Genomic DNA, 26,900 nt, shown 5'->3' with positions numbered 1-26,900 from the left:
TAAAAACAAACAAAAAAAAGGAATATCCTTAACTTTGGTTGTGTGGAGGGAGATAATCTGCTGGTACAATTTTGGGCTTTGAGAAATAGTTTTTCAGAACAGACACAAAACACATTGAAATAAATATGTCATCTTCCTAGTTAGTGTCTCTAATATCCCAAATAGAAGAACTGCACATCTCAGTTTAGATGGGATCTGGACCACTAGGTTCAAGCACTATTCGAAAAAAATGCAGTAGAAAGAAGGGGGTTACTCAGTCAAAAGAGAAAGAAAAAAGGAGAAGCTAATACCATGCAATGAAGAATTTAACCATGTGTTTTGAGAGACAAAGTAAGAGAAACAGAAAGAATTCTGCCAAGTCATGGAGCACCTGTGTTAGTGAAGGTCCTGGAAAAGGTGGCAGTTGCTCAGTGGGTGGGGTACCAGATGGAAGTTCAGTACCTATAGGCAGCACCTACAGACAATGAATGGAAATTTTAACATATCAGAGAGGAATACAAGAAGGCTCAGAGGAGGTTATAAGCTACTGCATACTAAGGAATAATACACCCAGCTTAAATGAGTTGACATAAGGTTACAGAAACAAACAAACAAAACTAAAAACAAACCAAAAAAGCCTGAGACTTGCCAGAAACTGAAATTTATTGTAAATTATTCAGCAGAGGAAAAAATCCACTGGGGAATAATGTAGTTATGATATATCTGGTAAAATACTTCATGGCATTAGTTCTAGTTATGAACAAGGGCAGGCAGAAATTTTGATAGCTAAACAGGACAACTGTGGAAAATCCAAAAAGTAAAGAGTAATATGCAGTAGAAGGTTTCCTCTTATAGAAGAGGACAAATGCTCAGGATCTGATACAGGGGTACTGAGATCAGTTGGAATTCTACTCAGCTGATCTTAGCCCACTTATCCTGAAATTTAACATTGTCATATTTTTAAGACAAGCAGAGAACTTTTGAGACAGGTAAACTCTTTCTGGTTGGTTTTAAACTAGTAGAAGACCTAATTTGACAATGAGAAGATAAGTTCTTTTCTATCAGGAACAAGGTACTTTTAGTATGAGTCAAGCCTTTGCCTGCTGTCATTTTTTACAAAAATTTTGTGCCATTATCAGCCTAAAGAGATGATTGGAACATGCAATGTAGTTAGAAGAAATCCACCCAGGTTATATGAAAACTGTCAAGAGAGACTGGAGATAGATGCCAGAATGAGGAAAATCCATCAGAGCAGAATCAGAAAGAATATTCTAGTTAGTAATTTTGTTACTAGTACTGGGGCTCTGACTCTTGTACTAATTTGATTACCAACCTTCAATTACTTTAAAACTCAATCTTAAATCTTGATTTTGTAGCAGTGGAAAAAAAAGTGCTGCTTAAATACCTAGCTTCACAGACTAGTGATTTGTCTTTTCTCTACATTGTAGTTGACAGAAAATTCTCTTTTGTGGAGTAAATGTTACTTTCATCTGAGCCAAATGGGACAAACATTTGTGTGGTATCTAATATTAATATTTGTATATAGTTAGAAAACTTCAAGGTACAATTCCTAGAAGTTAATAAATTTCAAACTAATGATATACATGTATACACACACACATACACCCCCCACACATACACACACACTTTTAATGAAATCCAAACATAAACTGGGTTCAATCTGTCAACAGAATTTCTATAATAGCCTTTGAATCTTTTCATAACCATATTTCTATTTTGCTGGGGCCTAGAGATAAAAAATTTAAACTCTATATTTGAGAGAAAATCCATTATTTTAATGCAATAGGAGAAGAAACTTTGTAAAATGAATCCCTAAGAACCTTACCGGTACCCTGGTAAGAGGTGGCTTTGAGGGAGGGGTTCCAGGTTTCACCCCTGCTGCAATGCTGGCTGGGGCTGGAACATTGCTGACTGGGGTGGCAGCTTGCCCGGGTGTGACCACTGGTGTAACAACTGACACACCAGTAGTTGTTCCTAGAGGCAAACTGCTTGGTGGTAGGCAAGTACTTGTGGTGGAAGTCATGAGCTTGCTTGGTGCAACAGCGGTGGTTGGGACGCCTGGCATGACTGTGGTCTCCACTACTAATGATGTCTCCAGTGAGACAGGGGTATGCTGGGCTCCAACAGAACTGTGTTCACTGAAGAGAGACCGCAGTTTTTCTTCCAGAGTCTTTATATCGTCAATCCCAGGGGCTTTGGCTTGTGGATCAGTATCTATTTCTGGGCAGTGGGTGTGGGGCTGGTTGGGAAGTGGAGCTGGTTGGGGCTGACTATGGATTAATGTTTGCTGCACAGCAGGCACATTGGTAACAGGCTGTGCCAAGGGCAGAATACCAGGTAAAGGTACCTGGGGCAATACTGGGGTGGAGACGGCCCCTGAGGCCTGTGAAAGGACAGGAGGAGAAGCAACAGCAGATGGGACTTGCAAAGGATGCACTACACTGGGTTGACTAGCTGAATCAGACCCTCCGCCTCCAGAAGAAGATGAAGCCACAGAGAGGGGCAGGGACAGCCCTGCTAGGCTGCTAAGGGGTTGCTTGTCTGATAAGGGTGCGCCATCATACTTGGGATGGAGTGCACTGACCACCACTGTTTCAGCTAGACTAGGGGCAGAGCTGCTGCTGCTGAGCTGAAGAGGTGGCTGTGAAGCCATGCTTGGGAATGGAGTGGTGGTAGATGCAGAAGCCGCAGGGGCCGCTCCCGCTATACTTGCTGCAATCTGGGCAGGCTGAGACGTCATAGCTGGGGTGATAGCACCTGGAAGAACAGCACTGCCTATTCCAGGAACTGGAGCTACTGATACTACTGCAGGAGGAAAAGTGCCAGCGCTGGACATAACTCCAATTGGCGGGGCCTGAATCGATTCTGTTGTAGACAATGACACAGCTGCAGGAATAGTAATGTTGGAAACCACACTGGTAATTAATGGTGGTCCAGACACTTGTGGTACAGGGAAAGAACTTGAAGTTAATGCACCTGCACTGGAGGCGACTCCGGCAATTACCTTTTCAGTAGGCATGGTGACCACAGACTGAATGACTGGTGCAGAAACACTATTAAAAGGGCTACTTGTTGCAGGGACTGATACTGAAGGCACAGCTGCTGCCGTGGAAGGGAAGGCTACAGCCATGCTAGTCATGGTGGGAGGTACAGTTGGAAAGGTTGGTCCTGCATGGCTGAAGTTTGGGGGAGCTGTACTGGGTCCTTCGGCCATTTGAGCATGCCTGAGTTCAGAGAATGCCTGTTGCAAACTAAGGGATGAAGCAGAATGAGACAGATTCATTCCAGGGCCATGGGATAGAGCAACAGCAGCTGAAAAAGGAAAACAAAACAAAACACACAAAAATGAAGATAGTTCATTTTTTTAAAAAAAGGCTAGGAATACAACATGGCCCCAAACTCTATTAAGCTCACCAATACTAACAGAGAATAACACTCTGCTAAGGGGACTGATATTAAAACTGTACAGATTTAGTCAGGGTACACAAATCATCAGGCCTGGGCACCCAACCTTAAATGAGGATGGAGGAATTCAAGTTAAAACCATATATCTGGGGCAGCTAGGTAGCACAGTGGATAGAGCACCGGCCCTGGAGTCAGGAGTACCTGAGTTCAAATCCGGTCTCAGACACTTAACACTTACTAGCTGTGTGACCCTGGGCAAGTCACTTAACCCCAATTGCCTCACTAAAAAAAAAAACAAAAAAAAAAACAACAAAAAAACCCCATATATCTATTCTATCTACTCACAACTCACTATATATATATATATGTACTATGATTACCAAAGTTATTATTTCTTGTTCTGTTTCAACCTCCTATACTTACCAGGTATTCATTAACCTCCCCACTTTAATTCTGCCTCATGTTTATCTGCTCTTCTTAATTTGAGTTTTCCATCTACTAAATTTGGGCCAAATTCCAAAAATAGAAAAGTTGTTTGGGAAAAACTTACCTGTGTCTGACATTTCATTGGATGTAGCACTGAAAAATGCTGATTCTCGTAACCGACTCTCTGGTACAGGACTCACTATGAACCGCCGTCCGGCTGAATGTACAACTTGAGTTAAGGAACTGGAGGGAACACCTAAATAAGAAAAGAAATTGTACATTTTTTCTTTATTTGACTTCAGTCCTGACTCACAAGAAGCTCATAAATTTCATTATTTTATTTAATTTTTTTTAACGGGGCAATGGGGGTTAAGTGACTTGCCCAGGGTCACACAGCTAGTACGTGTCAAGTGTCTGAGGGCCGGATTTGAATTCAGGTACTCCTGAATCCAGGGCTGGTGCTTTATCCACTGCGCCACCTAGCTGCCCCCAAATTTCATTATTAAAGCACAGAGGGAGCATCTAGGAAGCTGACTGCTATTTGTTTTCTGAGAAGTCAAATGCCAAAACAAGACAATGTGGAAGCTGAAAGGAATCTTACCTGCTCTCTGAGGCATAGAAGATGCAGGATTTGGTTGCTTGAACTCTCCCTCCAATTTCTACAACAAACAAAAATCAGGTCACTTGTGCTTCACAGCTCCCAAGTCCTACACAATGACTGTGTTCATTAGACTCGGTTAGGGCTTTAGCTGGCTATCTAGTTTAGAAAACTGCTGGTAAATCAGTCAACTGAAATAAGGGCCTCTTATGTGCCAGGCTCTATACTAAGTGCTGTGGATACAAAAAAAGGTAAAAAGGACAGTCCTTGCTCTCAAGAAAAATTACATCGTAATGGGGAGACAACATGAAAACAACAATGTACAAACAATATATATACAGGATAAAATGGAGATAATTGACACAGGAAAGTCACTAGCATTAAAAGGGGTCAGAAAGCACTTCTTGAAGACAGGATTTTGGTTGAAATCAGGGAAGCTAGGGCACAGGGATGAGGAAGGAGATAATTCCAGGCATGAGGGACAGCCAGAAAAAATGCTCAGAGTCAAGAGATGGAGAGTCTTGTGTGAGGAACATCCAGGAGGCCAGTGGCACTGGATAGAAGCAGAATAAGGTATGGGAAGGTGGAGCATAAAGAGTAAGAATATTGGAAAGGTAAGAAGGGGCTGGGTTATGGAGAGTTTTAAAAGCTAAACAAAAGATTTTATATTTGATCTTAGAGGTACCAGTGGTGTTGACTGAATAGTGGTGGTGGTGGGGTGTGTGTGTGTGTGTGAGTGAGACAGAGACACAGAGAGAGAGAGAGAGAGAGAGAGAGAGAGAGAGATGTTTAGATCTGTGCTTTAGGAAGACTGATTATACAGCTGAAGAGGATAGACTGGAGTGGGGAAAGACTTGAGGCAGACAGACTCACCTATAGGCTACTGCAATAGTCCAAGTGTGAGGTAATGACGACCTACACCAGGATGGTGACAGTGTCAGATGAGAGAAGGGAATTTATGTTAATGATATTACAAAGGCAGAAAAGATAGGTCTTAACAAATGACTGGATATGGCAAGTAAGAAAGAACTGAGTTCAGGGGTAATACCTCGAGTGTGAGCCTGGATGACAGGGAAGATGCACACACTTTCCACAGTAATAGGGAAGTTAGGAAGAGGGGGAGGGTTTGGGGCAAAAGATAATGAACTCAATTTTGGACATATTGAGTTCAGGACATCAATGAAAAATCCAGTTCAAGATGTCCAATAGGTAGTTGGAGATGTGAGACAAAGTTAGGAGTAAGGTTGGGGTTGGACAAATAAATCTGAAAATCATCTGAACAGAGATGGTAATTATATCCATGGGAGTTGATGAGGTCACGAAGTGAAATGGTATAGAGGTAGATAAGGATCCATGATAGAGCCCTGGATGATACCCATGGATGATAATGACCCAGCAAGGGAAATTGAGGAATAGTCAAATAAATACCTGGATAATGACCCAGCAAGGGAGACTGAGGAATAGTCAAATAAATAGCAGGACCAGGAGAGAACAGTGTCATGAAACCTAGAGAGGAGAGAGAATATCCAGAAGAGGGAAGGGCCAGTGAGGACTCAGAAAAGGTCATTTGACTGAGTAATTAAAAGATCATTGGTCATTTTGGAGAGAGCAGTTTGGGTAGAGGGATGTTGTCAGAAGCCAGAATGAAGAGAGAAGGGAGTGAGAAAAAAGGAAGTAGAAACATCAAATTGTAAATGGTCTCATGGAGTTTAGCCAGAAAGGGCAGATATACAGCATGATAGCTAAAGGTACGGAGAGATCCAGTGAGGGCTTTTTGAGGATGGGATGACATGGGCATGTCTATAGGTAGTAGGGAAGCAGTCAGTAGACAGGGAGACAATGAAGATAAGAGAATGGGTTTTATAGGGGATGAGAATCTTTTGGTGAAGATGGGATAGAATGAGGTCACTTTGTACACGTGGAGGATTTTGCCTTGGCAAGAACCTTCTCTTCATGTGAGATGGGTGAAAGAGAAAAAAGTAGTGGAAGGCATTTTAGTTATGTGAGGTAAAGAGGGGAAAAGAGGGAGCTATTTCTGAATGAGCTCATTTTTTGAGTGAAATATGAGGCAAGGTCGTCAGCTGAGAGTAGTGTGGGGGTTGGGAAGGTAAAAGAGCCATGGGAGGTTTCAGAAGGTGAGAAGGAACTGTGAAAATTGCTGTGGTGAGGAGAGTGAGCTTATTAGGGAGGTGTAAAAGGACTCCCTTGCTGGGCCCAGTTGAGATTATTCAAGTAATAATCTCAGAAGGTATGAAACAAAAAAATCAATTCCTGTTTTTTTATTATTGTTCCTAGGTTGTCAAAGCTAGTTCTTAAAGATCTGTAATATTCTAAGAATTAAGGCTTTTGATAACCCTCATAGATTGATCCTACCTGGGATCCTGAAAAGCCGTAATCATCCTTTGCTTGTAAGCCCTCTGAGCCTTGGTCACCTTCTGGTTCCACACTAACATCCTCACTGAGCATTTCATCAGCCTTTTCAATGATTTCTCGCACCTGATCCACAAATGAATCTCTCTCTGTTGCTAGAATAAAATCATTGTTCACCTATAAAAGAAACAATTTATTGGTATATGAAGCTAATGATTCTTGTGTAATCTAACCAAAGAAACCTTCTCTTTAAAAGCATTCATTTGTAATTCCTGGATTTAAGAACTTTACATCTCTGTTTTTTGTTTTGTTTTGTGGGGCAATGAGGGTTAAGTGACTTGCCCAGGGTCACACAGCTAGCGTCAAGTGTCTGGGTCTGGATTTGAACTCAGGTCCTCCTGAATCCAAGGCCAGTGCTTTATCCACTGTGCCACCTAGTTGCCCCTCATCTCTGGAAAGTAATCACTCTCAACTCTAAGACAAGTATAAAGAGGTGAGAGGAAGACTCATCATCCATCAAGAGGTCAAAAAGATAGCAAGCACCCAATTAAGTTATTTAAGTGAAATATGAATTCCAATTCCAGTCTGGGGTGGGGGTGGGGGTAATCATATGCAGTTTAAATCAGACTTTCAGCATCATGGCAAAGTAAAAGCAAGAATCCTTAAGTATGGGCAGTTTGTACTTGCTTTGGAATAATAAAATAGTTACACGCAGATAAACCTTTGACTTCTCCACATGTTCTAGCACTAAAACACATTTTTGTTTGTTTCTACTAGGAAAGTAATACAAATATTTAAAAGGTTATTCATTTATTACCTTTGAAAATTTGGTTTCTTAAAATATAGTTTTTATATTGTGTCACAGAATTTCACTACAAAGTGTCCAAAATGGTACAATGGCAGGTAATAGGTCAGTAAGTGATAGCTAAGTGAACACTGCCCTCATTTTGGTGAGTAGCTGTTCTCCATTTCCACCGAGAAGAGAATTCTAGGGGAAGGAAATTAGGTTAAGTATAAAAGTGAGAATCCTGACTACCAACTTTGAGTCACTGGAACAGGTTACAACAAAGAAAACTTCCAAATTCTCTCTAGAAAGGGGAAAAAAAAAATCACAATTCCACCCCTACTCCAAATAACTTAAGTGTTTGATCCATTTTAAAGGTAAAGTATTTTTAAACTAGTCTACATAAAATAATGTCCTATATAAGACTATGGTCCTGAAGAAGTGTACAATGAAAACAGAAGGTGATCTCTTATTCCATTCTGGATGAAAAGGAACCTGAAGCAGAGAAAGAAGTCTGAGGAACATCAGTGATGACTGACTTGAAAGGTACTTGGTTTTTCTCCCAAAGTTGTTTGTATTAGTTTTTAACTGGATAAGGCTCTAAACATCAATCAATGTCACTATACCATAATTGATGCTATCTCCTCAGGATTGTCACCATCCAGGTCAAATTTGAATGTAACCATTTTCCGGTTGTGAGTCTCTAACTGGCATTCCACTACTCTGTCTCCTTTGTTTGACACCTGAAAGAACAAGAACATCTTATGGGATAATGTACTATTTTGTTATCCGAACTTGAGGTTTTAAAGGTAATCTACTACAACCCCTATGTTTTACAGTTATTGAAACTGAGGCATTTTGCCTAAGATCACACAGGTATTGTTAGCAGAGGAGAGAATACTTTCAGAATAGCCATTCATTTAATTTGGTGAGAACAAAGAGTAGGAAGTCATGTTAAATAGACTGGAAAAGAGGCAGATTTTGGAGGGTCCCTACATATTTGGTCAAATAATTTGTATTCCAAACTAGAGGAAATGGACAGCCACCAAAGTTTTTGAACAAGGATAATATGCAATCAAAGCCAGAACAATGTAGTTGGAACATTATTCTAACATTGTGCAAGACGAGGAGAAATAGTACAGATTAACATGATTTCAAGTTGAAGTACAGTGCTGCCACTACTCTTCAAAGCAAGAGCAGATACCTGTTATATTCCTTTCTTTGTGGAGTGAGGAGCAATAGGATCTCCAGCATGGTGTAATTACACTGGCTCTCAAACTACTCACTGGTCTTCCACTTTATGCTTTGGGAGGAATGAACAATAAGGCCACTAGCGCTTTTAAAAATGAGTGCTTTGAGCTATTTTTCTGTCCACATTGTTAAGAAAAAGAGAAGCGCTTTTCTCTAGAAATGTGGTCAAACGTAAAGTTAGTTGTCAAAATGAAGGATTTTAAGTTTTATTACTTTGATACTTCAAGGGTCTCTAATTTCATCAATGTGGGTTCTTCTTTCCCCTGATGGGGATGACAGACCCTCTGTATCTTAGCAGGTGGTTTCTGAGAGTTCAGTCATGTCTGACTTTTCATGACCCCCATTTGGGGTTTTCTTGGCAAAGATAATGGAGTGGGGTTTGTCATTTGCTTTTCCAGCTCATGTTAAGTTGAGGAATTGAGACAAACAGGGTTAAGGGACTTGCCCAGAGTGACACAGCTAGTAAGTGTCTGAGATCTCATTTGAACTCACAAAGATGAGTCTTCCTGAGTCCAGGTCCAGTACTCAAATCCACAGCGCTACCTACCCTTTTGTGAATTACTATGTCCAAAAACTTTGTTATCCATCCTGTGCCAAACCTGGTGATGAGCTTTTCATAAATACAGTTTAATTTTTATGTTAGCCTTTCATATAAATAATCTTACTGCTTGATTGCCTATTCTTTCCTTTAAAGACAGGAAACCAAAGAAAGTTTAACAAGGTATTACTGATGTATCGTGCTATTCTTGAAATACTTTGAGAATACCAAAAGCATAGCTATATGAGAGAGATAAATTTACCCTACAGGACTTCTGTAGTGGTATGATAATTTAGCTTGCTCAGAAATGTCACGTTATTTCAGGACAGCCTATAGGCCAAGAAAGAGGAGGGGAAGCAGTTAAACTATCGTGATAAAACTCAAGAGGCAGCATGGTATAGTGAAAAGAACACTGTATTGGGAATCAGGACTTTAGTGTCTGCTATTAAATAGATGTATGACCTTGGGGCAAGACATTTAATATCTTTGGGCCTCAGTTTCCTCAACTATAATATGAAGATCTGGATTAATTCCCTCTAGTCCTAATTTCTTGTAATATAGGGTGAAGTCTGAGAGGCTCATACTTACATTAAGAATTCTCAATTTGGGACGAGTAGTCTTCTCATGACGAGAACGACTCCGTACAGACTTTCGATAATGACGTTTTGTCGTTCTCCCTTCATGTCTCCCACTGGATGATGGGACATTCTCATTTCCATCACTCATACCTGAAGCAACATCTGAATGTGCACTTAAAAAAAAAAAAATCAATGAAAGCTTAGCTTTCGTGTTTAGGTCTTACAAGATTTAAAGGCCTTTCAAGATTTAAAATGACTTCATAGATCTGAGTCCCTCCCAGCCCCAGTTTGGGAAAGGAGAATTTCTAGTTGTATCCTTACCTATCTATAGAGGAGACCAATGTGGTGGCCTGTGGCTGTGCTGATGGTACAGGTTCTGGAGGACTGGACTGGGAAACACCTTGAGTACTCTGTGAAAAGAAAGAATGATTAGAGCATCACAAGTCAAAATTTCTATCTCTTTAATGACCCACGAAGCTACCCTTAAGAATCCTCCTATTCCTCCCCCTATGTCCTAGAAGCACTACCTCATTAAGAAAGTCTTTGACATTCAGCATCTTACAACTCCAGAGGAGGATTCTATTTATTGGCCAGTCTCTGGTACAGACTGCACAGTGAGATCAGCCGTCATGTCCACTAGACAGCGTGACACTACAACTTGCCATGCAGCCAGCATCTTACCAGAAGAATGTGCAACAGGGCAGGCAGAGCAAAGTGCAGAGATGATTCAGATCTCTCTCCCAGCAGGGCAAAGGGGCTGCTGGGAGCACAGCAGGATGAGATACTCTCAGGACTGCCGATGGCAAGAGAGTTGGTGAGAAGACAAGAATAAGATCTACACAACTAGCCAGAAGTGAAGTGCTAACAGGGCTAAGCCTCTCGGAGGCACACTCACTTCCCAACAGAACAGCCAGTGGCAACAAGGCCCCCACATTGGCATGTCATTCTGCTGTAAGAGAAAGTCATTCAGGCGTTAGTCGGTAATGGTGTCCAAATGAATTCCAAGAAAGGAGAACCCAAATTTACATTGGCCTATAATTTTTATCCCCTCAGATTTATGCTTCCCACACACACATGCAGAGATTTCATTTACCTCCAGAGCTGCTTGCTGGGAGGGTGCAGAGGGGGCCTGCTGTGCTAAGCTCATTGCTGGCTGGGGTACTTGAACCTGTCCTCCTAGACCACCCACAGGAACTAAAACACTTGGCTCCACATAAGGCTGCACAACTGCAGGAAGGTACCCTGATGGAGCCAATGCTTCCGTGGGCAAGGGAGGGGACAGAACTGTAGAAGGGATGCAAACAGAAGCCATGGTGGAGGAGGGAATAATATTTGAGTCTCCTGGGTACTGAGGTGGCAGTCGAGGTGGGAAGCCCTGCGACAGAAATGAGGGAGCTGAGTTAGTGCAGGCTGGGTCATCAAATAAGCAAACCAGCAACAGACATAAAACAATTATATATAGCAGGGAGAAGTTAAAGCATAATCCCTCGCTCTATTTTCACCACATCCAAAGACCATTTTTGAGAGTAATGTTCAGTGATTAGAAAACATGGATTTTTGAAAGAGGAAAGGATGGATTCTTCAGATTCCCTGAAGAAAAGGAATACTGGTACATCTTTAGATGATCTCAAATATGAGACCATCTCGGCTGTCATGGTTATTTGTTTAGCCTTCTGGAAGTTAAATAATTCCAGAACCTAGGAAGGTTCTCACCAACTTCAGAAATGGGCTTTGGAGACAGTATTGAGTTACTATACGCTATTAGGATAATCTTTATCCACTCAGACAGTATTTCATTTCAAAGAAAAAGAATTCAAACTCACCTTTAGCTATTAAACTAGATAGACATAATCAAATGTTGAACTTTTATTCTTATTATCATATTGACTGTTCCACTTACTATAGTTATAAAACCTGATATTGAAACAGCCAGAGGCTAGTTTATTTTCAGATTCAGAATACTAGTTTATCTGATTCTCATGACTGAACAATTTAAGTTGAATGCTGAAGCTATTGCCTTGCTTTCTAACAGTAAGATACACTGATAGAAACATCCCGGATGCCCTTTCTTTCCCAGAATAGGGTTGAGAAAATGGCTATGTTGTTTGGTACTGCTGAACTCTTCTGTTTTTATAGTTGGAATTCAATAATCTTTGCTGACATGTTACATTGCATGAAACAAAAAGTAAAAATTTTCTGATGTTTGATGATTACAGCCAAACCCCTGTACCATCTGCTTTTAGTTCTTTAAAGGACTTAGGAACATCTTTTCCTCCAGGTGGACCTCCATGTGTAACTAATCCTGAGGTCAGGCCTGGGTTCTAGAAGATCGAACCCTGAATTTTTGCTCACTCTCTAGAACAATACCTGGTATAGAGACTCTCCAGAGGGAAGTGAAGCCTCAGCAGCTTGTCCAAGGTTAGCTGGTATTCCTATGGACTGAATTGCTGGCTGAAGGAGCTGTGGGTGAGCCTGACTTGGCAGCTGAGTCACAGGCTGCAGAAGGGTGGGAAGCTGACTAGGGACCACAGTTGATCCCACAGGGATAGCAGCTGCTGCAGCAGATGAGGCCAAGGTAAGCAGAGGCTGGTTAATGCCAGATGCCATAGAGTTTGGCAGGGATGAGAAACCTGTCTGAGCCACAGAGACGTGAGGAGTTGATATGGGAATCTGAGAGACTGAGAACTGAGGGAGTAAGGATGTTGGAAGTGGCTGGCCCACGGGAAGGAAGTGAGCCCCAGAGAGAGATGGGGTAACTGAGGGCTGTGGAAGGGAAGGTGCTGCAACTGGTATCTGAGGTTCGCCTTGGATGGTCGATACTGGCTGGGAAACAGGAAGCTGGGAAAGTAAAGAAAAAATAGACAGACCTTTTTTTTAAAGGAAGCAAAGTAGCCAAAAGCAAGATTTACTTATTAGCCAAACTTAAAAAACCCTACTACCAATGTCACTAAAGAACGGGATGAGGATTGCTGGTAGAAAAATAGCTGGCAAAGTGACTGTTGCCCCAAACAGTTATATTTGCAGGGAATTCTGTTATTGTTTTCCTGCTAGGCACTAAAAATAGGACTATTTCACAAACGTTTTTTGCTGACATTGACCAAACTTGTAAATACAATCAGACGGATCGTTCAAAAATGTTGCATCTACGTTCCAAATCAAAACTCTTCTTTTAGCAAATATTCTTTTGTCTCTAGTGGAATCCCTGACTTTGTTCACATTGCTTTTAGGATCTTTGGTTCAATACTGAGAGTGCCTTGCACTATTTTTCAATATCTGTTGAATGAACAAACTGGTGCCAAACCACTGTGCCAACCTACAGTAAAAGAAATTGTCACAAAGCATAGCAAACATTAATGAAATCTGAAAGGAAAAAAAAAAGAACATGCAACAAAAAGTAACTTCAGCTTCTTTAGTGTGATCCTTAAGATGGCATGCAGGGAAGCAATTAGGGGGAAAAAAACTAAACAGCAAAGGACAAATGTAGTGTATGCAGACTACGGTCCTGGAAATGGAATATCAGGAAGGAAGTAGTTTAACTTCTAGATACAATCTAGGGCACTAGATATTTCAGCCACCTATACAGAATAAATGTAATATTAGATAAGAAATTACTTCTAGGTCCAAATCATTAAAATTACTGTCAATCTTACAGAAGTTCTGCCATCCTATTTCCTTCTTTACCAAGAAGCTGTCACATTTGCTTTAAGCAGACAGTTCTAAAAATCCCAGAAGTCTCTTTTGCTCTTGCTATCAGCATATTTTGATCCACATGAAAGATGTACAAAGGAAGCAAATCCCATTTTACTTTGGGATGAAAACAACTCTCTTGGCTGGCATTTCATCACGAGGAAAGAAGACATAAACCCTTCAAAGCCCCAGCCACATGCAGATAGCTGCTTACACCAGAATGTGATGATTTACCTGCTTCCCAACTGATACTTGAGGCATTGGCAAGACCTGTGGAAGTTGAGGCTGAGTCACAGGCTGTGCAGTTGTAGCCACACCAGATGCTGCTGACTGGGGAAGAAGATATTGCCCTGTCTGCTGATGAGGGGCTGCCTGCTGAACACCCTATTGTTGAAAAGGGAAAGAGTTTTATTCTAGGTCATTATTTACATATTTTCAAGGAAATGTGCTTAAGGCCTTTAGAGAAGTTTTATGCATAACGATTCTCTTTTAAAAAGCAAGTGAAGCAAACATGACCCACAGTTTTCTGCTCAAAATAACATAGAAGTTAATGTGTGACATTCTTCTTCCCTTTGTAACTCCTACCCGTTAGTTAAACAATTCAACTCTGTACTATCAATTCCCTTGCTCCTTTACTCTAAAACTACTTATGTCTTGCCAAATCCTAAATCTGGATTATTCCCACAATCTACCTCTTCTGTTCCTACATATGTATTGCTAAATAGAAATAGAAGAAGTCACATGACTGGGCTAAGGCAGTCCCCAACAGATCTGTTACCTAATCTCAACAAGACCCTCACTGTAACAAGGCAATTCTTTTGTTTCTCCCTAACTGGCTCTTTATTCTATTTATCACAGCAACTGATCACAACTTTTGCATACCAGGACTTTACCTCTTATGTTAATCAGAACAGAAGGCGTTCATTATAGGCTGGCTCACCCTTCTTCCTTTCTCCTTATTTCAGAACTTCTTGACATTTCCTACTTTTGCATTTTTTACTCCAGCATTTAATGAAAGGTGCTTCAATATCTTTTAACATGTACCTTTGGATCCCATCCATCTCCTTTGGTATTCTCCAGAAGGCTGTCCCTACTATTATTTCCATTTCCTCTCTAATCTTCAATCTCTCCCTATCTATTGGTTCCTTCTCTGATGCTTACAAAGTTGCATAACCTCCCAAAAAACCTTCAATAGAACCTATGATCCTTATAAGTTATTGTCCTTCATGTTCCTTCCCTCTTTTTTTTTTTTTTTTTTTTGGTGAGTCAGTTGGGGTTAAGTGACTTGCCCAGGGTCACAAAGCTAGTAAGTATCAAGTGTCTGAGGCTGGATTTGAACTCAGGTCTTCCTGACTCCAGGGCCAGTGCTCTATCCACTGCGCCACCTAGCTGCCCCTGCCTCTACTTCATAGGATATATTTCTTCCTAGGTATTCTTTCCTCTTTGGGTTTTTGTAACATTGCTCTCTCCCCCATTCCCCCGCCTCCCCCAATTTGTAGGTTATAGAATTGTCAATGAAAAATATTTAGTTGTACTAGAGCCAGACTAGATCTCTGTAAACCATTATCAGTATTGTGAATAACAGTTAATCATAGATTTATTTATTTATTTTAAACATTAACAACTTATACTCATCTTGGTAAATTAACATTCCATTTATCCACATTTTGAAAAAATACCCTGAACCTGAAAGTGAGGCCTTTCACAAAGAGGATCTTTAACACTCACTAAGAGCCTTACTCTAACAAATAGCTATTGACCTTAGTTATTTGGTTTCTTAACATCATTAAAAGAAAATGAAGGAGGCAGAGTCAAAAGAAACATATTTAGCGATGGTAATGAGATATGATAACAGATAGGAAAGGAGACATGAAAATTTTTAAATATTAAAAATCATGCTAAATATTATAGCATGAAAAATGATGGCTCATTATGACATTTCTTTTTTTTGTTCTTTTGATTAGGCAATTGGGGTTAAGTGACTTGCCTAGGGTCACACAGCTAGTAATTGTCAAGTGTCTGAGGCCGGATTTGAACTCAGGTCCTCCTGAATCCAGGGCCGGTGCTTTATCCACTGTGCCACCTAGCTGCCCCTGGATTCATTTCTTAATGTTGGTCTAAAGGACTTCAGCTCCTGGAAAATCCAGTGCTGGAGTCTTATTCTGAATATACCTAGCATGCATGTGTCCATCTTGTTTAAAGCTATAGCAAAAAAGCTTCTTCTGTGCACTTCCTATAATGATTCCTGAACTTAAGCCTTATTGATCCCAAGTCTACCATTACTGGGTCTGTCTGATCCTCCAAGATCTATTTGATGAATTTCAGTCTTGCCTCAGGTACCCCACCTTTTTGGTACTTTGAGGGCTAAACTTCAACTATTTAGAAAAATCATTTATATGAAATAACATGATAGATATATGAAGTATTAATTAGTTTCACAGACTAGTCAAATTGTTTTGTGAGTTGCTTCTGACTTTTTAAGATATGTAACAGTAAAATATTATAATTATTACTTTCCTCTCTAAGCTTATCATTTGAAAAAAGGAACACAAATCATTAAAGTTTTTCAAGAACTGATACAGAACTGTACTGTCACTTGCTGCTTATTAATAATTCCAAAATAAACATATATATTAAAAGACATTCATACCTGCTGAGCATGTTGTGCTGTTTGGGAAGATGGAATCCCAGTCAAGTTACTTGAAGCCAGATGACTCTGGCTCTGTGCCTGTGTCTGGAGGAAAGAAGTAGATAAAAAATGAAATGAGAAAAACCTTAAGGAAAGATTTGTTTTTGTAAAAAATATCTAAGTTTGTATGGGTAGCTAAGGAGAAGGGAATATTTCCAACTGCGTACTAAAGGTGTCTAGAATCTTCTGAGGGGAAGTTACAATTTTTTTGGCATAAAGAATGTGTGGAAATAGAAGGTTTATTATCTTCTAGAATACATTCTGACACTACACAACTGATCTGTGGCTGAAAAGTTAACCTATCAGTATTTTCTAGGATTCTGATTACACTGCTATCAAATAGTAATAGAAATATTAAACAGAATTCCTGTGAAAAAATTGTTGGGCATGTTTTTTTAAAAGCAAGAAAAAGTGACGGATTAGATTAATACCATGAATTACTTTTGTATTTAAGAAACCAAGTCAAGAAAAAAAAAAGATTAGGTGAGACCACTAAGCTGGTTCTTTTTGCTATTTAGGAAAGAGTCACCAGGTAACAAGAGCAAAGCATTAAATCAAAGATGTCAGTTTATCAGTGTAATTAGCTGTTGCAGATATATGAAATATCTCAGTCTTTTAAAAGTTTCAAAATAAAATACAGAGAAGTTTGAATGAGTAGGCAAAAGATGAATGCATGACTATACAAAGGAGGATGCCAATCCCATTTGTATTTTCTTTTGTTCCTCTTTTTAGTGTATGACATTATACCTCTTTGCAATACAAGTACTAAATATGACAACCCTCCTAACTGACCTTCTAACTTCAAAACTGTAATCCTGAAGATTATAGAGAACTGAAAAGAATTGTGATTTTTACATTAGCTCTCCTGAATCATCTGGCATATATAGGACTTTCATAAAAGGCAAAATTTGCATATTTTCCAAGATGTAATATAGTAGGAAATACTGCTTTAGTATTCCATTATTTTCAGATTTCCTTAACATTTTCTTTTTTGGCCTTTTAGCAGTGTTCTAAATCATATGGCTATGGAAATTTCCTTGGATTACTCATACTAAAACTCCCCCCCCCCCCAGGCTACTAGATTTGGGGGAATTGAAGAATCATGGTTTAGATTCTCTGTAGTATTTAAGAGAAAATCCAATATATGTTTCTAGAGTGTCCCAAGATGAGATATGTTTCATCAAGGGCATCTATGGACTGTGCAATATTAGGGAGTCTCCCCTCTTTCCACCCCTTTTGGATCACCCTGGTCTTATATGGAAGAGTGTTACATATAATCATACTTTAATTTTGTGAAACTCATGAAAATATGACCTTGTTTGTCTTTTTTTAACAGTCTAACAGGGCATAATCATATACTACTTATAGCTTGCAAATTCTTTGTAATCCAGCACACCACCAAGTACTGGCTTAGGTGCCAATGTTAATGATGTCTCAAATATGAAGTATCACTTTGGATGCATTATATTGACCTTTTTTGTGGTTTAAGAAAATGGTCATTTATTATTTTGTTGTATATTTTTAAAATGCTATGTTGGTTTCAGACATTTTATAGCCCCTTTTAATCCAATTAGTTTTCAGATTATGTAAAGATTGATATTTCCTTAACCCCTCTCTCTTAAAAAAAAGTCTCTCTAAAGTATATGCACAGGAAAGTATAGTTATAATTATTATTTTTCTGTGATACAAACATAAATTCTCCATTAATTCTACATTACATGACTACTGTAAGAAATATTTCATGATTAGATGGGTCTAATGGTAAACAACCAATCTTTCCAGGAGGATTCTAAATTGTAGCAACATGCATTTTCCCACTCTAAATAAGAGCTTCCAGTGGGCATAGATATAAGATAATGGGTCTGACCAAGCGGATCACTAGAAAAACATGTTAGTCTATTGTTCAGTTTATGTGTTTCCACCTCCAAAGATCTGTTATGTGTTACAGGTATATTTAGCAGTCTCACATGCTTCATTCTTACATGGAGGGTGGAGGGCTGGTGGTGAGGGTTTCCCCTTATAACCTAACTCAATTTACAAATGCCAAAACACTGTATAAAAAAAAAAAAGTTTTCTTAGCTCCAGTATTCAACACTCCTTGAATAAATAAATTTTAAGAATGATAATGGTACTTAGTACTAAAAATATTATTAAAGAAAAAATCTGCAAGTTTTTCCTATAACCTGAGGATAGAGTGTAGATCCTCCTGAAGAGAGTGAAGCTGACAAGGCTCGCTGAGCTGTGGTACTCTGGGGAAAGCAGAGCAAAAGTGGGGACTCTTGTAATACTGTCTGAGGCAGATGAATACAGGGCAATGAGAAGTCAGAGCCAAAAGGTGCAGAAGCTCCCCCTGAAGGGGGAGGTGACTGGAAATCTCCTGTATCAGAAGATGTTAATTGTGATGAATCACTGGAGTACTCTGGGCTTCCAACTGGCCCATTCTGTTTGCTGGGCTCCATGGTGGGAACAGTCAATTCTGGAGCACGGTAATTACACTGCTCTTCAGTCACAGGCTGTAGGCGACAATGCAATCCAGTTGGTTGAGGAGGCAGCCCTTCCTGATTAAAGTCAATGGTCCCCTGAAGACTCCGGTAAACACGCTGAGATAAAGTATCATTTCCTTCTCCTGAAGAGGAGTTTGGGGTGTGAACATGAAATTCAAATACACAGCCAGTTCTGCCCTCACTGCTATGAGTTAACACAGCAGGTGCAGAATGTGGAACAAAAATTGGGTGAAATTTCAAACATGTAGCATCTGCACTGATAGGAGCTGAGACACTTGACAGGGGAGTAGCTGGACCTATTCCAGAATCTAGTCTCAGGTTCTGAAGGTGTCCTACCAAGAAAGCCTGACCAGCTGGAAATTCAAAGACAGAGCTTGAGGGAGGAATACTTTGTATTAGCTTCTGTTCAGGAATCTGCATTGTAGGATTGGACAGCACTGGGGAACTGTATGTTATGCCATCATAGTGTTCTGCTCCTTGGGGCTGGTAATGTACCCCTGCTAGATATACTGTTTCCTGAGGCATCAAATAGTGAGGGTCTTCTGGAGGTGCTAGTCCAGGTCTACAGTCACTATAAATTTGAGTTGGTTCAAACACAGGTTGAACTTGTACCTCATGTGGCTCCCCAGTAACCCCAGTGCCTGTAGTACCCAACATGACCATTGCCTCTGTTGTCCAATTAGCTGGGCTACTACTGGTAGGGCGAATGTTTTGGCCAAGTGTCCTCAGCAGGTGCTGGGAGTGGCGGGTTTGGGATTCCAGGAAGGAGGTGCTCTTGCGACGCTGAGAAATGGCCACCTTTGGTGGGCAGGTAGGAGGAGGTGAAAAAGAGACGGGACGCTCATGAATGGTTGGGAAAAATAGTTGTGGTTCTGAGAATGTTGGGGTCCCCCCACACGGATGCACCATGGACTGAGGCTGTATCAACATGAATAAGACAAGTAATTCACACATTTAGACATGAAATTACATTAAACATGTATAGCTTGCTCAAGAGCAGCTTTGCATAACCTTATGAGATCACTGCTCCAAATTAAAATTAGCAAGACAAATATAATGTGTTTTTCAAAGTTATAGAAATGGTATAAATATCTATTAAATACATCCAGGGCAAAATGGACAAATAAGTGTCTTTGCTTTGATAAGATAATGCTTTTCCAATTACAACCTCCCTTTCCTTGTCAAAAGAGAATGGGGGGAAAAACAACCATGGAGATTATAGGATCACAGTTTAAGAGTTTTATTTATAAATGATCATTTTGTTCACTATTTACTGGCACTCTGCTAAACTTTAATAATTAATCAAGCAAGAATACCCCCAATGAAGAAAAAATGAAAGTTACCCTAAAGGAAGAAGGCTCCAAAACTATTTTAATAATATGGAAAATGTGTTTCAATTCCAGTTACTGTATTTAATCTTCCCACGTTTCTATTTCCTATTATTATCCTATGTTGGTTTACAGGCTTCAATATTATCATCTTACAAAGCAATGAAATATACACTAGCTGAATTGCAGGGAAGGGAGTCAATAAAAGTTGTAAAGCAAACTGTGAAGGTATCTGCCAAAAGTATAGTGAAACATCATAAGAATTGGTTTTCCATATGAATGAATGAAAAAAGCACTTTGAGTGTTTGCAAAGTACTATAGTAAGAGCTAGGGATACAGATAGAAAAGGCAGTCTTGACTCTCAAGGAGCTCAAAGTCTAACATCCATTAAAAGGGGCAGGGGGCAGCTAGGTGGAGCAGTGGATAAAGCACTGGCCCTGAGTACTGGCCCAAAGTACTACATGCAAAGTACTATAGTAAGAGCTAGGGATACAGATAGAAAAGGCAGTCTTGACTCTCAAGGAGCTCAAAGTCTAACATCCATTAAAAGGGGCAGGGGGCAGCTAGGTGGAGCAGTGGATAAAGCACTGGCCCCGAGTTCAAATCCAGCCTCAAACACTTGACACTTACTAACTGTGTGACTCTGGACAAGTCGCTTAACCCTCATTGCCCTGCAAAAAAAAAAAAAAAGAAAGAAAAAAAAAGGGGGAGGAGGCAAAACTCTAACAGCCTAATCTAAATAAGAAGTACCTTTCATTAAACTGCCCAAACTAGTGTAGGGTGGTCAGCAGATTTGCAATGAAACAGAGTACTAATGTCTAAACACCAGAGGGTATTTTTAAAGTCTTAGACAGGACAAAATTTCTATGAATTTTGTGCCCTTATTATTTGGTACCCAATCATAGGCATATATACAATATTAGCTTAATAGCTAAATAGTATTTCTTATTAGAAAATAAGGGGCAGCTAGATGGCGCAGTGGATGGAGCGCCAGCCCTGGAGTCAGGAGGACCTGGGTTCAAATCCGGCCTCAGATACTTAATACTTACTAGCTGTGTGACCCTGGGCAAGTCACTTAACCCCAACTGCCTCACTAAAAAAAAAAAAAAAAAAAGAGAAAATAAGAGGGGCAGCTAGGTGGTGCAGTGGATAGAGCACCAGCCCTGGAGTCAGGAGGACCTAAGTTCAAATCTGGCCTCAGACATTTGACACTTACTAGCTGTGTGACCCTGGGCAAGTCACTTAACCCCAATTGCCTCACTTAAAAAGAAAAAAAAAAAAGAAAAGAAGAAGCAATAATTCTTTAATTTCAGCTTTGAGAATATTAATTAATGATCTGAATGTAAAAGCAATGATCTGACCTACTATAGAGGAAAGACTATTGAATTTGGAGTCAGAGAGCCAGGGTTTCAATTCTGGCTCTGCAAGAGACTTCCTGTGTGACCTGAGCACAGTTGCATCCCTCCTCTGGGATATGAAATGAGGGGACTGATCAGATATCTTTAAGATAACTTCCAACTCTAAAGCCAATGATCCTATAAATTATATTTGACAAAACTCAGGCAAGCATAATGATCAAAACAGACTATGGACTAAGGCAGCTCATTTTCATTTTGGCTACTTATTAAAAGAAAAAAGCCACCCTATGTTCTTCCGTTGGACTAAGACTTAAATAATGGTGTAGAAACACCTATGGTGTCAGTTTCTGTAGGGCATATGTTCAGATTCTTAGATCTTTTAGAAATGAGAGACCTTACTCTATGGTGCTGATTCTAAAAAAGAAATGATGAAACAAATAAGTCATATAGAATATAGTTTTTAGTGAAAAATGTTTTGGTGCTTGTAGCAGAACATTTAGTTCATTTCCTTTTCAGATAAGCAGCAACAGCTTCTTAAAGGTAGAAAAGTGAGTGACATATGTCATGCACTCTAGAAGTCAATTTCATGGGGCTAAAACTCTAATTCCTCTTCAAGCCAAAGAGGAATGTTTCTTTAAGAAAACAATAGCATGTGCCTTTTTGTTTTATTGAATTCCCCAAACAATTCTACCACTTAAGTCAATCCTATTAAGGCAAAATTTTCTTTGAATATAAAAGACTGTAGTCAGCTTTTAATGATGGCTTTTTTTTTAGAATCAAGCAGGAAGAAAATCTAAAACTTGGGTATTACCAGAGTATGAATTTGAACAATATTTAATTTCAAACAAATCAACCAAAATCAGACAGTTTTAAATAGAATTACCACTTCATCTAGTTTGTTGCTGTAAAACTGATGGAATGTGTATGTTATTTGTGGGGAGAAATGAAAATGGAAGATACCCTACTCCAGCCCTCAGTAAGAACAAACTAGTTCTGATACCCATTCCCCTTAGGGAGAACATTATATTTCCTGTTAAAAAGCGAAATTGATCAATTAATATGTGGAAATATTAATGGTTATGAGGAGGTTTTTTATCCTTCTAAGGTAATACTTTTACATTTTACTAACTTTATTCTAAACGAGGGAACCCAATAATGGCAATTTCATGATTGTAGCAGGTCTTAAATTGGTGGAAGGTGATAGTTTTGGGCAGATCTAAAATCTATAAGAATAGATTTATTCTTTCTTTTCAGCTTAGGATAGAAGACATATGATCTCCACCATTAATCATGTTATTAAGTATTCAAAGTTTCATTGCAACTACTGCAGAAATAAACTTACTATAAAAGTAACAGACACTCCAGGAATACAATGATATATTTCTGTCTACTCCAGTCTCTGCTCCCTTTTTATTACAATTCTAAAAGCCTGGATGTATTTAATAGTGACTTATCTTCATTTTTCCAGGAAGTATAGTAAACATTCAGGACTGACAAAGAGGGAGGGCAGGCTGGAGCGTCGGTGCTTGCGTGGAAGGGCAGAGTGCATGGGCAGGATATCCTCCAATGCCTTAGAAAGTTTTTCAGCAAATGTTTCTTCAGGGGCAGTCCGAAGGTGGGAAGGAGAAAGAGGTACAGACAGCGCTGATGGTGGGGTGGAAGGAACACTGGGAGAGATGCAGGACATAAAGGGAACAGCAGAAAGACGGGGAACACAAACCAACATGCTACGATCACGATGAGGCTAAATAGAAAACAAAAAATGAAGATAAATACGGTACTCTGGGGAAAAACCAACAACCAAACGTGTAACAGAAGTGGGGCATAGCTGGGATGAAAAGATAACAATCCCCACTCAAGTCAATATCGTTTGGACTAGTCATGAAAGAGGCAGTAAATTCCCTTGACAATAAATCACTGGGGTGACAACTCACTGCTGCTCCCTTTCCATCCAGGAAGGTTCATCAAGTTTGTTGCCCCATATGCTACTAGGCAAATACCCAATTACCCTCTAGGATATTCTGACTCTACTATCCTACTGTTTGTGAATGCACAGGAATGATTTTAATTGATGGAAGGATGCAGTAAAGTCTGGGAACATCATGTATATACATATAAGTAAATATACATTTGAGGGGTCTGCAGGTTGGTTTTAAGAACACATAAGAAAAAGACACCTGCACTGAATATTCTATAGGGATCAAGTCTGCAATGTTGCTGGATACAATGGGAGAAGCTTATGTTTTTTTCTTATTAGGAAGGATCAAACTTACAAAAATATTATTTTTATTGTATTGTTGGGAAAGAAAGAAAACGCTCATACTAGGAAAATGTTAGCTTTAAGAAATAATACACAACTAAATGCAAACAGAATGTTTTACTGTTTTAACAAAATGGTCACTGTTCATCTTCAAAGAGAAATGTTTGTCTTTTCCACGCTTCACAGACCAAGTTGTAAGAATCAATATAATTTCAGTGGTTTGAGCTCCTTAGGAGAAAATACACTATACAAATCTAAAGTAGGTAAGAGTCAAATATTATGAAGTTCATTTTTTTTTAAAACAAACATCTCAGAGATGTCAAATTCTTATTATATTACTATAAACTGTTAGAAGGCAAAGACATTCCTGCCCAGTAATCATATCTACCACAGCTATGTCTACGAATCAAAAGTTGAAGATCATACATGGTTACTTCTTCTAAACTCAACTCCCAATGTTTCACAACCATATGGCAAATTAAGCCAGTATGTTAGAAATTTAGTTGTTAAGAAAATTTCATTACAATAAAAATTGGAGGGGTGGCTAGGTGGCGCAGTGGATAGAGCACCGGCCCTGGAGTCAGGAGTACCTGAGTTCAAATCCGGCCTCAGACACTTAACACTTACTAGCCGTGTGACCCTGGGCAAGTCACTTAACCCCAATTGCCTCACTAAAAAAAAAGAATAAAATTGGAAACATGAGTATAATGGCCATGTGATTTTTTCAAATTAATTTTTTCTATGTAGGCTACAGACTTATAGCCAAGAACTTCTCCCTTAAATTTCTCAATGAGAATTTAAACAATTCAATAAATATTTAAATGTCTTCAATGCTCAAGGCACTGTGATAAGTACTTGGGACACAAAGACAAAAATTGAACAGGTCCTGCCCTCAAGGAGCTCACATTCTACAAGATGTTAAAATTAAACATCCAAAAAAGTTCAATGCACACTGTGGAAACTAGAAATGTCTTCAAGGGCATAAGAACAATTTTCAAACAGCTTTTCTGGAACTCTTCCAACCAACTTAATCCGCCCCCCCCCCCCCCCCCCCAGTTTGAAATAGAACTGTTCAAAACCAGAAGGTTAGTATTTTCCCTTGTATCATTGTGGCCAAAAAACTTGGAAGTCAATCAAGTCAAGACTGTTTGAAAAGATTATGATACAAGCCATATTCCCCTATCCCACACTCTTTTGGATAAGAAACTATATAGCAAACAAAAGAACTTTCTACAACTTAATGAAAAATACATTTAAGGAAGGTCAAGAATACCACAAACTTGAACATTAACAGCCCTTTGAAGAAAACTGGACAGACTTACTATTTGCTTACAGATGTAAATAAAGGAATGTTCAATGGCTCTTTTAAGATAGATAGGATAATACCTTTAATAGTCAATTTTTTGTATAACTAACACACAACTGCTAAGATCCACAGAAAAATACAAGGACCTCTGAGGCTCATGAAATGTGCCATTATTTTAAAATAAATCTCAAAATGGTTTCTACATTAGAAGGAAGGGGCTAAGAGAGATAGTGACCCCAGAGATAATTATGTGTCTATAAGATATACATATATGGACATACAATATTTTAGAAAATAGCCCCTATAAATCAATTCTGAAAATGAACAAGTAGTAAAAAAGATAACAAATAAATGAGGGGGGTGGGGGGGAAGGGGGAGGCAAATATACGGTAGGGAAGGAATTTGTGCCCAACAGACATTTCCAAGGAAGGAATATGCACAGCAATTTATGATAAACTAAACACAAGCACTAAATAAAATGGAAATGCAAACATGGGATCTGTTCATTCTGGAGTGCTCACATGCAGCATTCTATAAGTCACTTACCTGTGACTTCCACAATAAGAAATCTAACAAAAAAATGCTTAACAAATAACACTTCTGAAAAAAAGCTCTTATGTTTTTTTCAAATCAACTGTTTTCACAGTTCTTGATTTATAGAGCAATTTTGATTTGACTGTTTCTTACCAGCAAGAGTACTATGTTACTGTGATTAGAGCTTGGTTATATACTTACTCAGGTATTGTTACTGTAACTGGAGGGTTTAAGCTGATTAAGTAATCTGTTCACTCATCACTCTTACCATATTATTCACCAAAAAGCTTTATTTTCTTTGGGGTGTGTGACAATTTATGTATATATCATGGCTTACTTTCCTTTAATATATGTTGGTACCTTGACAATAGGAACAAATTGATCCTGGGAGCTTATTTACTGTAAATATATATATATATATATACACACACACACACACACACACACACACACACACACACACACACACACACACACACAGTTTCTTACATTTTTACTTACCACTGTGGAGGAAGGATATACACCATGGGGCTGGGATTGTGCTTGAACAATAGAAGCAGTATAGCTTGGGATCGTGCCTGTTGAAAGTGCCTGCTCATGTTGAGACCCATATGAGACAGTCTGCTGGCTGCTCACTCGAGATTCTGTGAAGACTGAAGATCCCTGACCACTGTCAACTGTTCCATCAGCTTAGGAAAATAACAAGAAATTTCACATACAGATTAAAAAGTTCAGAAAACTTCTAAAACTTCCAACTAATTTTATGTTATCCTGTTTTATATCAATAATCAGCTTCTATCACAAAAAGAGGCAACTTGATAAAGTGGACTTACTTGGAAGAAAAAAAAACTACCTAGGTTTAAATCCTGGTTCTAAAGAGGAACTATGCCCACAAGCAAGTCATGTACCTCTGTACTCCTGTTTCTTGGTCTATAATACAGGTGTAATACTATACTGCTAACCTCATTTGACTGTTCGAAAATGGATAATAATAATAACTCACATTTCCATAACATGTTAAAGGTTTTCAAAGCCAGGATCATCTAGAAAGGCATAGACACCAGTATGTGAGAGTGTTCCATTAAAACAAATGAATAGTGGCAGTGTGAACAAGGATTCTGAAGTCATGAGGGCTTGAGTTCAAATTCTGGGCACTTCCATTTACTATGTGGACTAGTGATAAGTGACTTCTTCCGTCAGATTCCGTTTCCTCATCTGTACAGACCTCACAGGACGGGGAGGAAAGCACTTTGAAAGCCTCAAAGCACCATAGAAATATGTGTA

The 26,900-nt window shown here is 39.2% G+C and overlaps 1 protein-coding gene across 1 annotated transcript in view; it reads right to left on the bottom strand.

Annotated features, from left to right (window-relative positions):
• WNK1 (WNK lysine deficient protein kinase 1) overlaps positions 1-26,900 on the bottom strand; it is a 176,450-nt gene that overhangs the window by 18,869 nt on the left and 130,681 nt on the right. Inside the window, 13 exon segments of the mRNA XM_043965409.1 lie at positions 371-454; positions 1,826-3,312; positions 3,956-4,087; positions 4,433-4,490; positions 6,803-6,976; positions 8,210-8,326; positions 9,961-10,123; positions 10,272-10,360; positions 11,044-11,325; positions 13,872-14,021; positions 16,288-16,371; positions 18,510-19,748; positions 26,118-26,305. Coding sequence (XP_043821344.1) covers positions 371-454; positions 1,826-3,312; positions 3,956-4,087; positions 4,433-4,490; positions 6,803-6,976; positions 8,210-8,326; positions 9,961-10,123; positions 10,272-10,360; positions 11,044-11,325; positions 13,872-14,021; positions 16,288-16,371; positions 18,510-19,748; positions 26,118-26,305 — 4,247 coding nt within the window.

Source organism: Dromiciops gliroides, chromosome 5, assembly GCF_019393635.1.
Source record: "Dromiciops gliroides isolate mDroGli1 chromosome 5, mDroGli1.pri, whole genome shotgun sequence".
Classification (NCBI taxonomy): domain Eukaryota; kingdom Metazoa; phylum Chordata; class Mammalia; order Microbiotheria; family Microbiotheriidae; genus Dromiciops; species Dromiciops gliroides.
This window is presented reverse-complemented; position numbering and strand designations above follow the sequence as displayed.